This window comes from Typopeltis vanoorti, chromosome 5, assembly GCF_054136105.1.
Source record: "Typopeltis vanoorti isolate ZY-2024b chromosome 5, IOZ_Tvanoo_1.0, whole genome shotgun sequence".
Lineage (NCBI taxonomy): Eukaryota > Metazoa > Arthropoda > Arachnida > Uropygi > Thelyphonidae > Typopeltis > Typopeltis vanoorti.
Genome location: NC_143553.1, coordinates 55,332,605 through 55,348,827, shown reverse-complemented (window position 1 = coordinate 55,348,827; position 16,223 = coordinate 55,332,605). Strand labels below are relative to the sequence as shown.

At 32.8% G+C, this 16,223-nt stretch overlaps 1 protein-coding gene across 1 annotated transcript in view; it reads right to left on the bottom strand.

Moving 5' to 3' along the window:
• Positions 1 to 251: 251 nt before the first annotated feature.
• Positions 252 to 16,223, bottom strand: part of LOC150106426 (uncharacterized) — a 91,655-nt gene continuing 75,683 nt past the window's right edge. The window contains exons 9-10 of the mRNA XM_090392995.1: positions 4,323 to 4,422; positions 252 to 1,427 (exon numbers count right to left, since the gene is read on the bottom strand). Coding sequence (XP_090249121.1) covers positions 1,359 to 1,427; positions 4,323 to 4,422 — 169 coding nt within the window. The 3' untranslated portion in view covers positions 252 to 1,358. The remainder of the gene's footprint in view (positions 1,428 to 4,322; positions 4,423 to 16,223) is intronic.

The following is a 16,223-nucleotide window of genomic DNA, read 5'->3' as shown; positions in this document are numbered from 1 at the left end:
TTGGCACCTTATCATATGCCTTTTCCAAATCGACAAAACTTAAATACAGATCTTTGTTATATTCCCATGCTTTCTCGACTATTTGTCGTAAAGTGAAGATCTGATCCTGACAGCCTCTATTTGGCCTGAATCCAGCTTGTTCTTCACCAAGCTTTTCTTCCACAATTCTTCTCAACTGTTTCTCAAGTATTCAAAAATGTTAAATGTCTAAAATCAAATGTAGATCATTTAAAACACACAGAAGATAAAACAAATTATTTTTTATTGATATGCCAAAGCACAATACTAGAAATTATTGTGCCATGTATAAATTTATTTACATAAAACTGAATGATATAAAAACACACAATCATGTTTTTTTTCTTAATTTACAAATAAATATAATAATTTTATCTCAAGCTATAGTACTAGTGAAGTGAGCCGCACATACGAAAACAAGCAATGCTTATTTACAGGTACATGAATTATGTTAATATCAATAATGGCAATTAAATACTGATTTTTTTCCCTCGGAAATGTTTACAAAAGTCTCTTCACAAATATGGCAGTACACTAATAGCTAGTTTTTAAGTATTCTATTAAATATAATTGAATGAAAGCAAAAATTAATACAATACTTTACAATTATTTTTAAGTAGACTTAATCCAAATTATTAATGCAGACAAGCACAATAAATTGTGATTCTTCAGAATAGTCATCACTGTAAATTCAAATGCCATCTTTGAACACTTTATACATGAAAATCTATCAATTATAAAACTTCTGAGATATAAAAAATATACAACCAGACTTTCATTTCAAAGATATACATACAAAAGATGAAAGTTTAAGGTATTAAAATTAAAATCTATATTTATGAAATGGATTGATAGTAAGATGAGATTTAGTGAAAAGCTATATAAAAATTATTAATGTAAGAGCACTTCAAACTTAACTCTGCTTATCAGACACGAAATCTGATAGAATGCATACCCTTATTAAGAAGGTTAACTTGTACAATACAAAAAATCTTATTATTATTTATTTACAATAATTTTTATTATGAAATTTTTACAATTTTATTATTCCACTATAATAATTTCTTTGATCTCTTAGAATGTTTACTGTCCTATTAATGATGTAATTTTAGATACTATAAATAATTTATATTAATTAATTAGTCAATTACATGTCAAAATGACAGTTTAAATTCCAATCTTGATAACTTCACACATGGGCCATTTCTCAGTGTACTATTATTATTATTATTAATGCATTAACAATGTGATGATGGCCAATATAGTGAAACAATAATGACTTACAGTCTTTCTATTTATATATATGGTCACCTTTAACGTGACTTGTAAATATTAACTGGTCATGCAGTCAAACAAGTCTGAGTAATTGTCCAGCTCACTTTTCCTTTTAATGCTTGTTCTTGAAGTTTCTACATAAAATAGTAGCATTAGATAACTGATTTTTGTTAAACTAAAATATTCAAATCTCTCTCTTTCACACACACACACACATTGCAACAGTTATTCAACTTACAAATGTGCAATAAAAACTAACATTGCAAAATTTTACAAAACACTAAATAAACTCAAATCACCAAAGGTAATTTGAGAGCCTATATAAAATGATGAGTGAAGGCTAGGTGAATGAAAAACAGATAATATAATTTAACATCTAATATAGGGATTATCCCAGATAATGAAAATGTTTCCAGATGCTGAAAGTGAAGAAACCTTGATCTAAGGGTTGTTACTTTAGTTATTCAATTTGTTTGTTGCTAGATTATTTAGCTCCTCGACAAAGTATCAAATAATCCAGAAATAATGCCTTGGAGACAACAAAGTATTTTTCCAAGCTACTCAGGCCTTCAATAAGAAAGGTGGTCATTTCACTTGGCAATTGCAATTAATTTTGAAAATTAATGGATTCTTATGTTTTCATGCAACCAACTGTTTTCTTTGCTATGCTTTCATGTAAATGAGCATTCCCCCCCCCAGAAAGAGTTGCATAACAAATTACTTTTATCTTATCAAGACTGTCGAGGCTTTTATCAAGACACATTTTGCAATTTTTTTTTATTTAAAATTTTTGCTGGAAAGATTCCAATATGATTGTATTGAAACATTATCTCTCCAGTTATTATCAACTGATGAATTCCATGTTTAAAAATCTTGTCAACTGCATTTGCTCTCAAGTTATTTTGTGTGTGTGCATGCATGTGCAATTTAGAAGTAAATGTGCTTTGCTTTTTTATACAATTATTACTATTCCATTTAAAGGCATGTCTTTAAATGGAGTAGTAGTGAACCTTTCTTGAAGGAACCATGTATTGTAACACTGTTTCTACTTTCATTTTCTTCATTTAATTTTACTGTTTGTGATCATCAACCAGGACCTTTTCAGTGCAATAACTTTTTTGTTGATTTGCCAATCCCTTTGTAAAATTCATTGCACTTTCTCCATTTTTAAGTATTTTTAATATTACAGTTTTATGACTGAATGCAATGCTTTTTTTGTATCCTTTTATGGCATGCAAAGCAAGGTTCTTTCTAAAAAACTTCATAAGTTTATAGTAAACAAATAAAAACATATTTTCTCTTATTTCAATTTTATAATTGTGTATTATTTGAATCTTTGTATCCTATGACTAATAAGATAACATTTTCTATTTACCTAAAACCTCTTTATTAAACCTAAAAGTATCAAATTCATTGAAAAAGTTTCTAAGGTGATTTGCTGGCAGCAATGATACCATGTCATCACCAGCAACTCACCTTAGAAACAGTTATAAGTTCTGCATCTTTTATAAATTCTTCCTTTTAAAACACATGGAAAATTAGAAGTCCCAGAAACTGTATCTAAAAGTATAATATTAAGTTAAAGAATACTCTCTCTTATAATTGTGTTCAGGTTTAAGTGTTAATTAACAATATTTTTCCCCTCCAAACAAGCCGTAGCAATCTAGAACCCCTGATTGACCAAATGTCGAGCTTTTTCAATTAGATTCAGACCCCCCCAGTAAGCAGGTGGTCTCGCACCTGGCAATGGCATTTATTGTCCACCTAAAGATATACATAAACAATTATTCTGCAGTGGGATTTGAACCCATTCTATATTGGTTGAAAAGAAAACACTATCCATTTGGCCAACCAAACTGGAAAAAAAGAAAATGAAAATCTTTTCTGTCTGAATAACAATCTAAAAATGGAAATTTCAAATATAATGAATGTGAAATGAATCTTAATGCCAATACAGTGATACCTTGGCTAACGAGTGACCCTGCTAACGAAGATTTTTTTGCTGTTTTTCGGACTCTGCTAACAAATATGGATTCGGCTAATGAATGTTTTAGTGGATGCGTGTGCTAACATAAAGCAGCAAACTTGAATGGTCGGGCCATTCCAGGAGCTCATCTTTTCCATCTGTATGTGTGTGACAAAGAAATGAGCTGACCACATCACATAGGGGAGATAAGAAGTGCTGTTTTCAGTGTTCAAGATGCTAAAGATGCTGCTGGAATGCTGACATTGTAGATAAGATAGTCTCCTTGGGCAAAGCATTACATTTGGAGGTAAATGAAGATGTAGAAGAATTAGTTGAAGAACACTCAAAAGATCTGACAACAGAAGATCTTGAAGAGTTGAAAAAGTAACTGAATCAGGAAAGAGACAAGGAAGATAAAGAGTACTCATCAGAGGAGGAGGACAGCAATAAAATTTTAATGCCAACAGGTGACATTAAAAAAATGCTGCACTACTGGGAAGAGTTTCAGTCTTTGACTACAAAGTGGCATCCCAACAAAGCTGAAATGAACAGACTTTGTGCCTTGGTTGAAGACAAGTGTCTGAATCACTTTAAAAACATTCTGAAAAAAAGAGAAGTTCAATCAACTTTGGACAGATTTTTGACTTCTCCTTTAGCAAAGAGACAGAGGCCAGCTACTGAAGAAGAGGAGACTTACCTTGAATAAACTTTGAAAATTTGGAAGAAGAATAGTAAAAACATTGTGTACATATTTTCAGTTTAATAAAGTGTATATAATAGTGTAAAGATCGTCAGTTTTTCATTCTACTTTCCATTCTCCTTCATCTAATTGGGTAGCTGTTCACCTCAGCCTTTGGTGAGTTTTTGCTCTTTTATAGCGTGCTTTTTACTATTTTATAAAACTTATCTTTAAATAGTAGGCAGCATCCGGAATGAATTAAACGATTTTCTATAGAAACTTATGGGAAATCACGTTTCGGCTAACGAATGTGATTCCGGAATGAATTATCTTCGTTAGTCAAGGTATCACTGTATTAGCAAAATGATTAATGTATATATTTACCTTGTTATATATTTGAGCCATCAATCTATTAGTTTTATATCGCTCGTCTCTATTCTTCTTCTCTTTTTCTTCTATAACCTCTGGCAACTTTTGATAAATCCTAAGAAATATTTTAGCATAAATTATCAAAAACTAAATTTATATGCAAATATATGATGAAACAATAAAACTTTTATTGAGATTATACAGTTTATTCAATTTCAACATACAAATTGTTTATCTCAAATAGTAAGATACCTTATGACAAAAGGTTACTGAAAAGATAATTTCTGGTAAAAGTCAATTCCTTCATCTTGGATGCACTCTATCCAAGATGAAGGAAATGAATTCAACTATAGCAATCCAAGTGAATATATGTATCCTATAATTGGCAGTCATGTGTTTAAGCCCTAGGTGCTGGTTAGAACTTATGTAGATTGTATAATGGAATAAAAACAGCACAAGGAATGAATAAACAACAGTTTAATGCTCACATTATTTTGGAACCATGAACAACAATTTACTGTACCCAGGAACAACTTAGGCTTCCTACTAGCACCAACAGTAGTTGTTTAGGATGTCTAAGATGTCCTAAGGTTGTTTAGGATGTTAAATTTTGGTCAGTTTAACAGAATCATATTTATATAAATTATGCTGCTTTAAGGGCAGCCGCAGATTAAAAACAACTCTCACATTTGAATTTGTGATGAAACACAGTGGTATTTTCTCCATTTGATTCAAGAGTGGTATTCATGGCATTACGATGATGATGATGGTTTGCATTTTCTCACATTCATAATATCTCTTCTCCCCCCCCCATTCTTTATCGCCTATCAGGCAATGACAATCAAGGAAAAGAAGGAGTAGCCATAATATTCAACACTAAATAACAAGCTAATCTTCTTGAATGGCAGACAGTCTCAAATAGAGTAATGTAGGCAAATATCAGAATGGGGAACTGGCAAATATCAGAATGGGAACATCACAATGAGACTTATTTGTGCCTATGGTCCCCACAGAAGGTTCTACTAAGGTAGAAGTGGAGGAATTTTTTGAGGCTTTAGAGAAAGCAACTGACACAATGAAAAAAGGAAAAGTTGGTCCTTGTTGAGGATCTAAATAGCAGAGTAGATGATTGTCAGACATATAAAAATATTTTGGGAAAATTTGGAGAAAAGAACAAAGCTAATAATAATGGCAAATACCTGTTGGATTTCTGCTCAGGATATGGACTGGTTATTAATGTTTCAACATAAAAATGTGCACAAATTCACATGGAGAGAAAAGCAGTGGTGCACCCACAATTTAATCTTGGGGGGGGGGGAGTTGAACAGATAAAAATATTTTTAATGGAATGAATTTGCATTAAAAATATTTTTATTCGTTCAACTAAAATTCGTTAAATTTCATTCATTAGGTGATTATAAAAATTTATTTAAAGAATAAAATCCAGTTTTCTTTTCTTTTTACAAAGCTCTTGAATTATTTCAGTCGTGGTTAAATTAATCTCTGTGTGTGTGTGTGTGTATAGCAAAGCCAGTCCGTTCAACAGTAATTGGGTCATGGTAGATCTTAAATAGGTTTTTAAAAGGCGTAAGTTAGAAAATGACCTTTCACTGACGCACGTTGTTACCAGAAGCATTGCAAATATTTTTAATAAGTTATAGATGTTAGGATATATCATTTTGTCACACTTTGAAACTGCATCAACGGTATTTTTGCATGGAGCTACTGCAAACGGTTTTCCAAATTTCTTATACCACAACTTGAATTCAGCGTTCAAAATTGCTGGATTTGTATAAGGCAAATCACTGGCATGAAATTGACATAACTGATGAAAATCTTCCATTGCGCTTGCTGTTGGAGCATCTTTTCCATTTGGTAGAAGAGAAAAAAATTTTTTCAAAATGTTGCAGTGGCAAGTGAAACGATCCTGAAGTTGAGTCAATATTTGATCAATAAATGGAATGAAAATATTTCTCCGGAATACCCTTCTACAGAATTGGCTGATTTCACAAATGGTATTTAATTGAGCCACAACATCATCAACAAAATTTAGGGCAATTAAGAGGTCATCAGATTTTTGCATTATTTTAGACAATGGTAAGGTGTATGCAATATTTGTTGCAAGCTAAATAAATATATTATAAAACTAAATTCACACAATGAATTATTCAAAAGTTTTGCGTTAGAGGATGAGTCTCTGTCTTCCCAAGAAATGATTGTTTCAAGACTATGAATCACTCCATCATATTATTCCACCATGGTCATGATGGCATCATGACATTCCACCCACCTATTCGGACAAGCTTGGCATAGTTTCTGTCTCTTAGTACCCGGTGTATATTTATCAATGTTGTCAACAAGGATGTCCTGTCTCTTAGGGGTATTAAAGAAATTGTATACCTTTTGGCAATGCAATTTCTTATTTTAGTCACAGATACAGCATTTCCAATTGCCAAATTCAAACTATGTGATGCACAATGAACATATAAAGCTTGTGGATATATAACTGATATGTGAGATTGGACACCATTAAACTTTCTGCTCATTGTTGCGGCACCGTCGTAACCTTGCCCACATAACTATGACAAATCGATGTCATAATTATTTAAGCTTTCTAATATTTTGTCAGATAAGTTTTTTCCTGTAGTGCTTGTTACAGGAACAAATTGTAAAAATTGTTCACAAACTTTGTAGTCATTTTCTTCATCTATATACCTGGCACACAAGAATTATTAATAACTAAGGAAGTACTTTCTTCTGGACAATCACGATGTTCTCATGTTCAGTGATAGAAATGTCACAAGTTTCATTGGCAAGAATTGAAAAACATTTTGCCGAATTAATTTTTTTCGACCAAACGGTTCAAAATGATTTCATTACGTGCATTTATAATTTGATTTTGTATGTTCTAGCTAATACCTGCGCGGTTAGCCTAGTGGCTTTTGCGCTTCGCAACCATATGCTTGGGGAAGGAGTGTCCCAGGTTCGATTCCCATTGTAGACGTGAGGAATTTGAGGATCTTCCTCAGGCATAGCCAAGTTAGCCGGTCTTGGGCGCGGTCGGTAGGTTTTTTTCCGCCAGTTTATCTGGCGTTTTTTCATCCCGCAAACAGGCAAACCGGCCCCATGAACATACGCCTCTACAGTCAAAAATATATCCCCCCCCACCAGCGGTAGACCAGGCGACGGGTCGGTTGGGAGTAGTACTAACAAGAAGTCGCATCTAAAGTAACACGCGGACCCTGCATGGGAAGCGGGAATAACGCATAGTAGAAGAAGATGTTCTAGCTAATGTAGGTAGTGTTTTTGGCAGAATGTTTAAAATGTTCAGCCAAGTTTTTGCCGCCCATATCGATTCTTGTTCTTAACAAAGCTCGAAAATTGCCTTCAATGGCGATTAGTTCCTGTTCAAATGAAAATTCTCCAAAATCACGATGCCCTCTCAAGGGTATATTTTGCTGACCACGTAAAATTACTGTTTTTATAATCGGCTCTAATCGTTTCCAATTAACAGCAGCTTGTGATGCACTATCTACATCAATTTGTCGATTGATTGAATACATTTTGTATCTCGAATATTGTTTAGCCTTTCGTAAGTCTTAACAGCCAATTATTAAATTTTTCAATGGCTTTCTTCCAATTATTATAACCTTGAATAACTAACTGCCCAAGTACTTCAGATTTAGATTTCCCAACATTAGCAGGTGCAAAAAATACACAATATTTACAGTACGCACTAGCCATGTGTAAATTTTTCAAACCATGTGTATTGAAAACTTCGGTTGTGAATTGCAGCACAGGTTGCAGGAAAATTAAAATTTGGTTCTGGTTTCCACAACCTTTTCACAATATCTAAATTATCGTCAGAATTAAATGTTTGTTCTTTCAAAAATGCGACGTCGTGAGAATTATTAATAAATAAGGAAGTATTTTCTTCTGGATAATTCGATGATTTTGTCAGACCTACGACTGGGGAAACCGAATCCAAATCGGTATTGACAATATTAATAGCGCCAGCATTGCTACTAAAATTTGAATCATCTTTTTTTTGTTTTTTTTGAAATAGTTCAATAAAATACTCCGCATACGTTTTTCAGCCATAATTTGAAGCACAAAATCCAAAAAACAAAATAAAATCTTTTACAAATTTAACTTAAAAATTTTAACTTAACTTAAATGTTATTGAAGAATTTACCTACGGTAACGTTACTCTTCAGAGATGGAGAGAAGTTTCAAGTTCAAGACATGCTTTTCAACAAACTCAATGCAAAATAGCACAGAATACGAACATATCGCACATGATCTATGACTGAGCATCTGCAATGATTCGCCAATACACGATACCCCGTGATCCTCTCTGGCCCGGCTCGGACAGCGTTTCTCACCCTTTTTAAGCCCAAGGACAAGTAAAATACCTAAAACAATTCTATGGACCACTAAGTTATGTAATTTTTTTAAAAACGTATGTGGGAATTACCAACATTTGGGAAAAACTGTGCCATTTATAACAATAAATCTAAAAGCATGTTTTGAATATATATGGAAACATAATTAACTTGGAAGTAAACGAGTAAAAGTGTATCATCATCGAACAAAGTTTTAATTTTTATTAAACAAATAAATAATATGATATAATTATTTACCATTTATTTTTAATGAGATGGATGAGCTTCTCGGCATTGCAGAGTTGTTGGATATCTGGCTCAATATTGGTCAACTTCAGTTGAAGATCGGCACACACACTAAGACGAATTCTATATTTTCTTTTTATTTGAAGGAGCAATGAAAATCCTTTCTCGCAAAGATAGCTTGTAGAAAACTGCATGACGATTTTCGATGCTTCTTCAGATAATACAGGAAATTCACTTCTCAGTGAATGCGAGATCCAGAATCAAGCCAAACCACGATCACGGAATTGCATTTTAAGCCCACTGTCACTTGAAAGCTCAATTAGCTGTTCTTTTTTCGATAACGAAAGGTCGTTGTTGTGACTGCAAGCCTGAAATGGATTGTGAACCCACAGAAATTTCTTATAAAAGTTATTCGGAAAATATGTTTTCAAATTCTGTTTCAGAGTTTTGAGGTGGACACAAACGCTTTCCCAGTGGTTAAATTCTAAACTAACAAGTTTTGGGGCCCTATCAAAATAACCAATTGTATTTACCTTTTGAATACTATCTGAGGAAGCTTCAAACCTCCCCGTCCCTTTCATCATACATTTGTAATCAGGCTACTGTTGATATTGATTTATATACACATTCAAAACTGTAAACAATTGTTGAATAATAACACAATAATGTAGGCATAATTACTGTAAAGGGAGAAAAGTCACAAAACAGAGAAATGTTCCTACAAAATAACCAATTGTATTTACCTTTGAATGAGATCCACTGGTCGAGTGTCCAGCAAGTCAGCAAATCTTTCCTTTCAGCGTATTAATATTATCGAATTGCAACTGATGGGAATTCTGTGTTTCTGTGGATTCATTACAGACCTCTTTCTCTTCAGAAACTACACACAAACTTTCATTACAAATTCGTTTTGTATTATCACTGTCATCCAAGCTATTTTTCCGTTTAAAGAAAGTACCAATGTACTTATCCATAATTGAAATACCGTACTTACTCGAATATAACTTACTCTCGTATAACTCATACCCCTGATTATACTTTTCGAAAAAAGAAATTAAAAAGTTTCGCATATACCTCACAAATGAAAAAAAGCTAAAAAACGTTCAGAACAGGGGGGAGGATAGTAATTTGCTCCCACGGTAAACAACACGCCCTCCCCAATAGCCACTATATTGCAGAGGAAAGAAAAACAAGTACTTTTATTATGTCAGTGAATAACGTACCAGCAGTCTGTGTAACATATTTCTCAACAAATAGTGCAATTAGAGATAACTAGGATAAAAACGACACTATTAATGAATCACATATCCTTTCATACAGAAACTACGCTATTTAGACTCTAGCAAATATGTTGCACAGGCAAACACAGTATCTAACTAAAAATTATTGTTATTAATTAGATGTGTGTAATTTCGCCTGCCCAAAAGCAGCAATAAAGTTCAACCAAAGGTGTTAAAATTCGTAAACATGTTAAAACTTGGAAATATACATATATAGTGAATGTTGTTATGGCAGTTTCACATATGGAATTCAGTTGAAGAGAGTTAGCATTTCAACTCAACTGGCAGCTTGCTTTTATCTTTCAGTCATGCGATTTCCTAAAAATATATAAATACTAGGGCTAACTCACAACACACTTTGTCCAAGTATTACTTAGCACTTCTGAAGATATACTGAGTCTTGGTTGAAGGAGGAAACCCTTCAACAATAAAAATCAATAAACAACAAGCAATTGGGTGAAATGTGGTCAACACATGTTCACTTCAATCTGACAAACCAGCAAGGGAAAGTGGAAGCAATAAAACCATATTGTTGTTCACTTAATCCCTCTTTTATTACTCATCATTCTGCCACTACAAATTAAAATAGTGACAGAATGTTCATGGAATGAACATTCTGCTGCTATTTTTATTTTATTTTTTAAGTATCCATTTTATTTCAATAATTTTTACTTATTCAATTTTAATTTGTTTTGTTTGGATAATTAAAATATATAGATTTATTTGGTTAATTTAAGTCTGCCTGTGGACCACCTGTCCCATCGTCACAGACCACAGGTTGAGAAACACTGCCATAGGGTATCTCACCTTATGTGACTGCTAATTCATAAATAGTATAGAAATAGAAGACACGACACAACATAAATAAAAAAAATGAATTTTAATTAGGAAAAGTATTTTGGAAAATATTTTAGTGTATTTTAACTTTTTTTGAGGGGGGAGACCTTGGCTCCCCCTCCCCTGGATGGGGGGAGGACCAAGGCTCTAGACTGGAGAGAGGAGGCAAGGAATAAGAAAAGTCTCATTGATTTATTGTTAATAGTGATGTTTTCTCCTTGGTGCAGGACACCAGAGTGTACAGAGTATATGAAATTAGAAGTGATCCCCATTTAGTCTTGAGCAGGATAAAACTGAATTTCATATTGAAAAGAATAACATGTAAGAAAGTTTTAAAGTGAATAAAAGTTGAGCATCTCTCAGATGTGAACTGTAGACTAAAATACACAAACATTATTCACGAAAAAATGAAAGGGTTTGAGAACAGGAACCCAAACCTTGAAGATTCAGTGGCAAGCTCTGAAGAAAACACTGATTGAATCAGCCAGAGAGGCAAGTGGTGAGGTTGTCCGCAAGGATAGAAAAATCAGAACTCCATGGTTGACAGAGGAAGTTAAAGAGGCAGTGAAGGAAAAGAAGAAAGCACATCAAAAGTTCCTGGCAAATAAGTCAGCTTGTGCTCTTAGAGAATACAGAGACAAATGTAAGAAAGCTAAACACTGTGTAAAACTAGAAACAAAAGTCATGTGAAGACTTTGGTAAGAACATACAAAATAAATATCAAGAAGGTGCCAAGATATTCTGGAGGTTGTTGAAGAAGTTCAAAAATGGAGGATAGAGTGCTGTAAAAGGAATTAGAGATGATAAAGGTGACATGAAAACTGGAGAAATGGATATCCTTGAAGTATGGAGTAATTACTTCGAAAAATCGCTAAATGAAACAAGCAGTGATAGCACAGTGGTAAAAAAAAACTCAACAGGCATGCAGTCAGGAATACATATCCATACTTGCAGTAGAAAAAGCCATCCGAGGCCTGAAATATGGAAAGGTTGCTGGAGTAGACGATATTTGACCAGAAATGCTCAAGTATGGATGTATAAAAGTCTTACATTGGCTGCACTGCATAGTTCAGAAGGCCTGGACAGAGGGATGAATTCCCAATGATTGAAGTAGAGCTCTCATAGTACCCATATATAAAAAGAGAAATAAAACTGAATGTGAGAATGACAGAGGTATTTCTCTACTGAGTGTTCCCAGTAAAATTTATATAAGTATACTTGAGAGAAAGAAACGGATGAGAAAGATTGTGGAAGAAAAGCTTGGTGAAGAACAAACTGGATTTAGGCCAAATAGAGGCTGTCAGGATCAGATTTTCACTTTACGACAAATAGTTGAGAAATTGTGGGAATATAACAAAGATCTGTAATTAAGTTTTGTAGATCTGGAAAAGACATATGACAAGGTACCCAGAGAGAAGCTATTCAAAACGCTACAGTTGTATGGTGTTAGTGGTGCATCATATCAAGCAATACTTAGTCTTTATTTGAGTTGTAAAGTCAGCAGTTAGAATCGAAGGAAGAACAGGACGATGGTTTCATGTTAAATCTGGTGTCAGACAAGGATGTACATTATCCCCTGTGTTATTTATTATCTATATAGATCACATTCTGAAGTGATATTAAACCTGATATCAAAATTAGAAATGTTAATCTCAGCTCTTTACTTTATGCAGATGATGTTATACTTTTAAATAAATCAGTACACGTTTGCAAAATTCCCTGACGAAATTGAATAACTTGTAATAGATATGGGATGAAGGTCAGCAATAACAAGACAAAGACAATGAAAATATCAACTGCATTGTGAATGGATCCTATAGAACAAGAAAAACACTTCAGCTACTTAGGCACGATTTTTAGTGAAGATGGAAAATTAAATATGGAAATAGAAAACAGAATCCACAAAGCTGGTATGATAGGAAGTCAACTGAATAAATTTATAAGGAATAAGAGAGAAATTAGTCAAAACACTAAATTAGCTGTATACAAGACTGTTCAAACCAATTTTAATTTATAGATCTGAGAGATGGGTCAGAAGTAAAACACTTGACCAAAGACTAGAGACAGCAGATATGAGAGCCCTGAGAAAGATTAGGGGCATGAACAGATGCCATCAATGGAAATATCATATTAAAAATGAGGATATTAGGAAAGAACTTGACATTGTCAGCATCCAGGAATGCGTTAGCAGAGCTAATCTCAGGTGGTATAGTCATTTAAACAGAATGGGAGAAGAATGATTAGCAAAACAAGTGTTCTCTATGTTTGGCAGGAAAAAGACCCATCAAGATATAGGTTGAGTGATACAGTAAAAAGTGCATTAGAAGACAGAAATATAAGATCTAATACTGTTGGGATCTTGACAGGTAACAGACTGATTTGGAGGAAAATTGTAGATAGAAAGTTAGTAATGATGTAAATTTTTCATGTAGTACTATCATATGCTATTCACCCCCTTGAGGGTGTTGGATCCTACTTCTTCTTAATCTGTACTTTGGATCCGCCATGTTAGTCACTATGATGTTCTTAAACAAAATAATAAGTTGCTAGTTGATTTCTAATTCAAATATAGAGAAAATTTATATTTAAAGACTGCGCCACTCTATATTTGAATCAGTTCAATAATTGAAGATAAACCAACTCTCAACTACCCTTCCTTTATATGTTGTTATTATATATGCTGGCCGAGAATATTTAACTTTCTTAATTTACCCACTTTAGTTCGAATATTTTATGAATGGTGTAGTAAAAGAGATTCAGGCAAAATACAACTTTTGATTAACAAAAACAAACATTTAATTTAGAATCACAAATTAAAAACAAGTTCAAAATCACTAATTAAGATATTACAAACGCTTTAGCTCTTCTGATAATACAGTCATACAAACTCAGGCATTGGTCAGTTATCTGAAATACAGTCTTCACACAGTTCACTTAACACTTAATAAAGCTTAATGTCATTCACATTAACATCTCATAATTTTTTTAAGTTTCAAATACAATTTATTGGTGGCAATACTTTTTCACAAGCTTACACTTTTAAATCTACGCTTCAGCTAACCTCCGCAACATTTACTGTTAATATAGGGATATTCTAGGAAGAAACACACTCATATCTCTGCATAGGAATATTAATGGTTGGATTATTCTTACCGACAATTTTCCTTCTTCATATACTTATGTGCAAACACTTTTTGTAAGTGTATACTCTTTAATCAATTAATCAATCAATTAAATCTATGCTTCAGCTAACCTCCGCAACATTTACTGTTAATATAGGGATATTCTAGGAAGAAACACACTCATATCTCTTCATAGGAATATTAATGGTTGGATTATTCTTACAGACAATTTTCCTTCTTCATATACTTATGTGCAAACACTTTTTGTAAGTGTATACTCTTTAATCAATTAACGGCACTCATTTAAAAAATACTTTTTCACAAGCTTACACTTTTAAATCTACGCTTCAGCTAACCTCCACAACAGTTACTGTTAATATAGGGATATTCTAGGAAGAAACACACTCATATCTCTGCATAGGAATATTAATGGTTGGAATATTCTTACCGACAATTTTCCTTCTTCATATACTTATGTGCGAACACTTTTTGTAAGTGTATACTCTTTAATCAATTAACGGCACTCATTTAAAAAAAAAATCTTCTTAGAATAACTGGATTAATCATCAGTCACAATACACACAATCAAACGTTCTTGCACAGATCAAACCGCTTGAACTACATTTGACATCACTTAACTAATTCAGTGTTCTACTAACAACTCATGTACTAAGGTAACACACAATAATTCCTTAACTTGAAGTTTAATATGCACAGTTGCCTACTCCTTCGACATCAATTTAATTCTTTAGGTACCATAATTCTTAACACCGCTATTATTAAACTCAACTTTGTTGCCTCTAATTATTCTCTAGTTACTTCGTGCTATGCTTCAAGTTTCCGTGTGTCCTTGAAAGGTCGGCCCTGAAATTAAATCTCAACTCAAGTATTGCTAGTCTATTTAGTAGTCACCCAGCTGTTTTCCGTAGCTATAATTGTTATTCTACAACTTATTAGCTAACCGCCTCTCGACTAGTAGACTTTATTTAGCTGCTTGAGTGACTTGCTGAAATTATCGCATTGTGATTCCCGAATGCTCCGATTCCAACCTAATGCCAATCCTCTCCTTTCTGTCTCTTATTAATAATTTCAGCGTTCATTGCTTTTTATATCCATTCTTCCTGCCTAAATTGTTCTCGTGATTTCTTTAACTAAAACTCTTTTCAATAAGCTTTCTCCTCACGTGGTGTTCCAAAAACGTGCTGCTTACTTACATGCGTCTCCATGACAACAAAACAAAATATAATAAAATTGAGGTATTGCATAAAGCTAAACTTCTACAAATAGGAATAAATAAAGAATATTTACATTTCAATTAATGCGCAGTTAAAATATCAAATACAAATTCTTATAATATTAACATAGTAATAAATAAAATAGCTTAATAATATTTAATACAGTCTTTTCATTATTAATACATATAACTTTGATCAAATAATTAAATATTAGATAAAATTAAAGGTAGTTATATGAATATTAAATTGTAAAATAAGTTGTTTACATTGAATAATATTTACACAAGTCTTGCTTGGTATATGGCATATTATGTTAAATGTGAATGAAAAAAAAAAAAAATACACAATACAATTTCATTCACAGTTTAACAAGGGTACATGACAGGAATTAGATGATGATGATATTTTTAATATACATGCAACAATAATACTATCATGTTCAACAGTGTTAATTTCATATTATCATCAAAATTTCTATTAAAAATAAAGATATCAGAAGAACAGAACTTAACATTATCAGCATTCAAGAATATATAAACTAAAGTAAACTAAAGTAAAGCAATACAGTCAATTTAACAGAATGGAAGAAAAATAGATGTCTGATGCCAGGAAAAGACCCAGAAACACACCAAGATCTAGAAAGAGTAATGTAGTTAGTAGTATTTTAGAAGAGAACAATGTAAAATCTGAATATTGGAGACCTGACCTGAAAATTAATTAGAATAATTTGGAAGAAAACTGTGACAAGAAGCCAGTAATCGTGCAAACTTAATTATGTGGTACTACCATAATATCCTCTAAAATTCCTTGA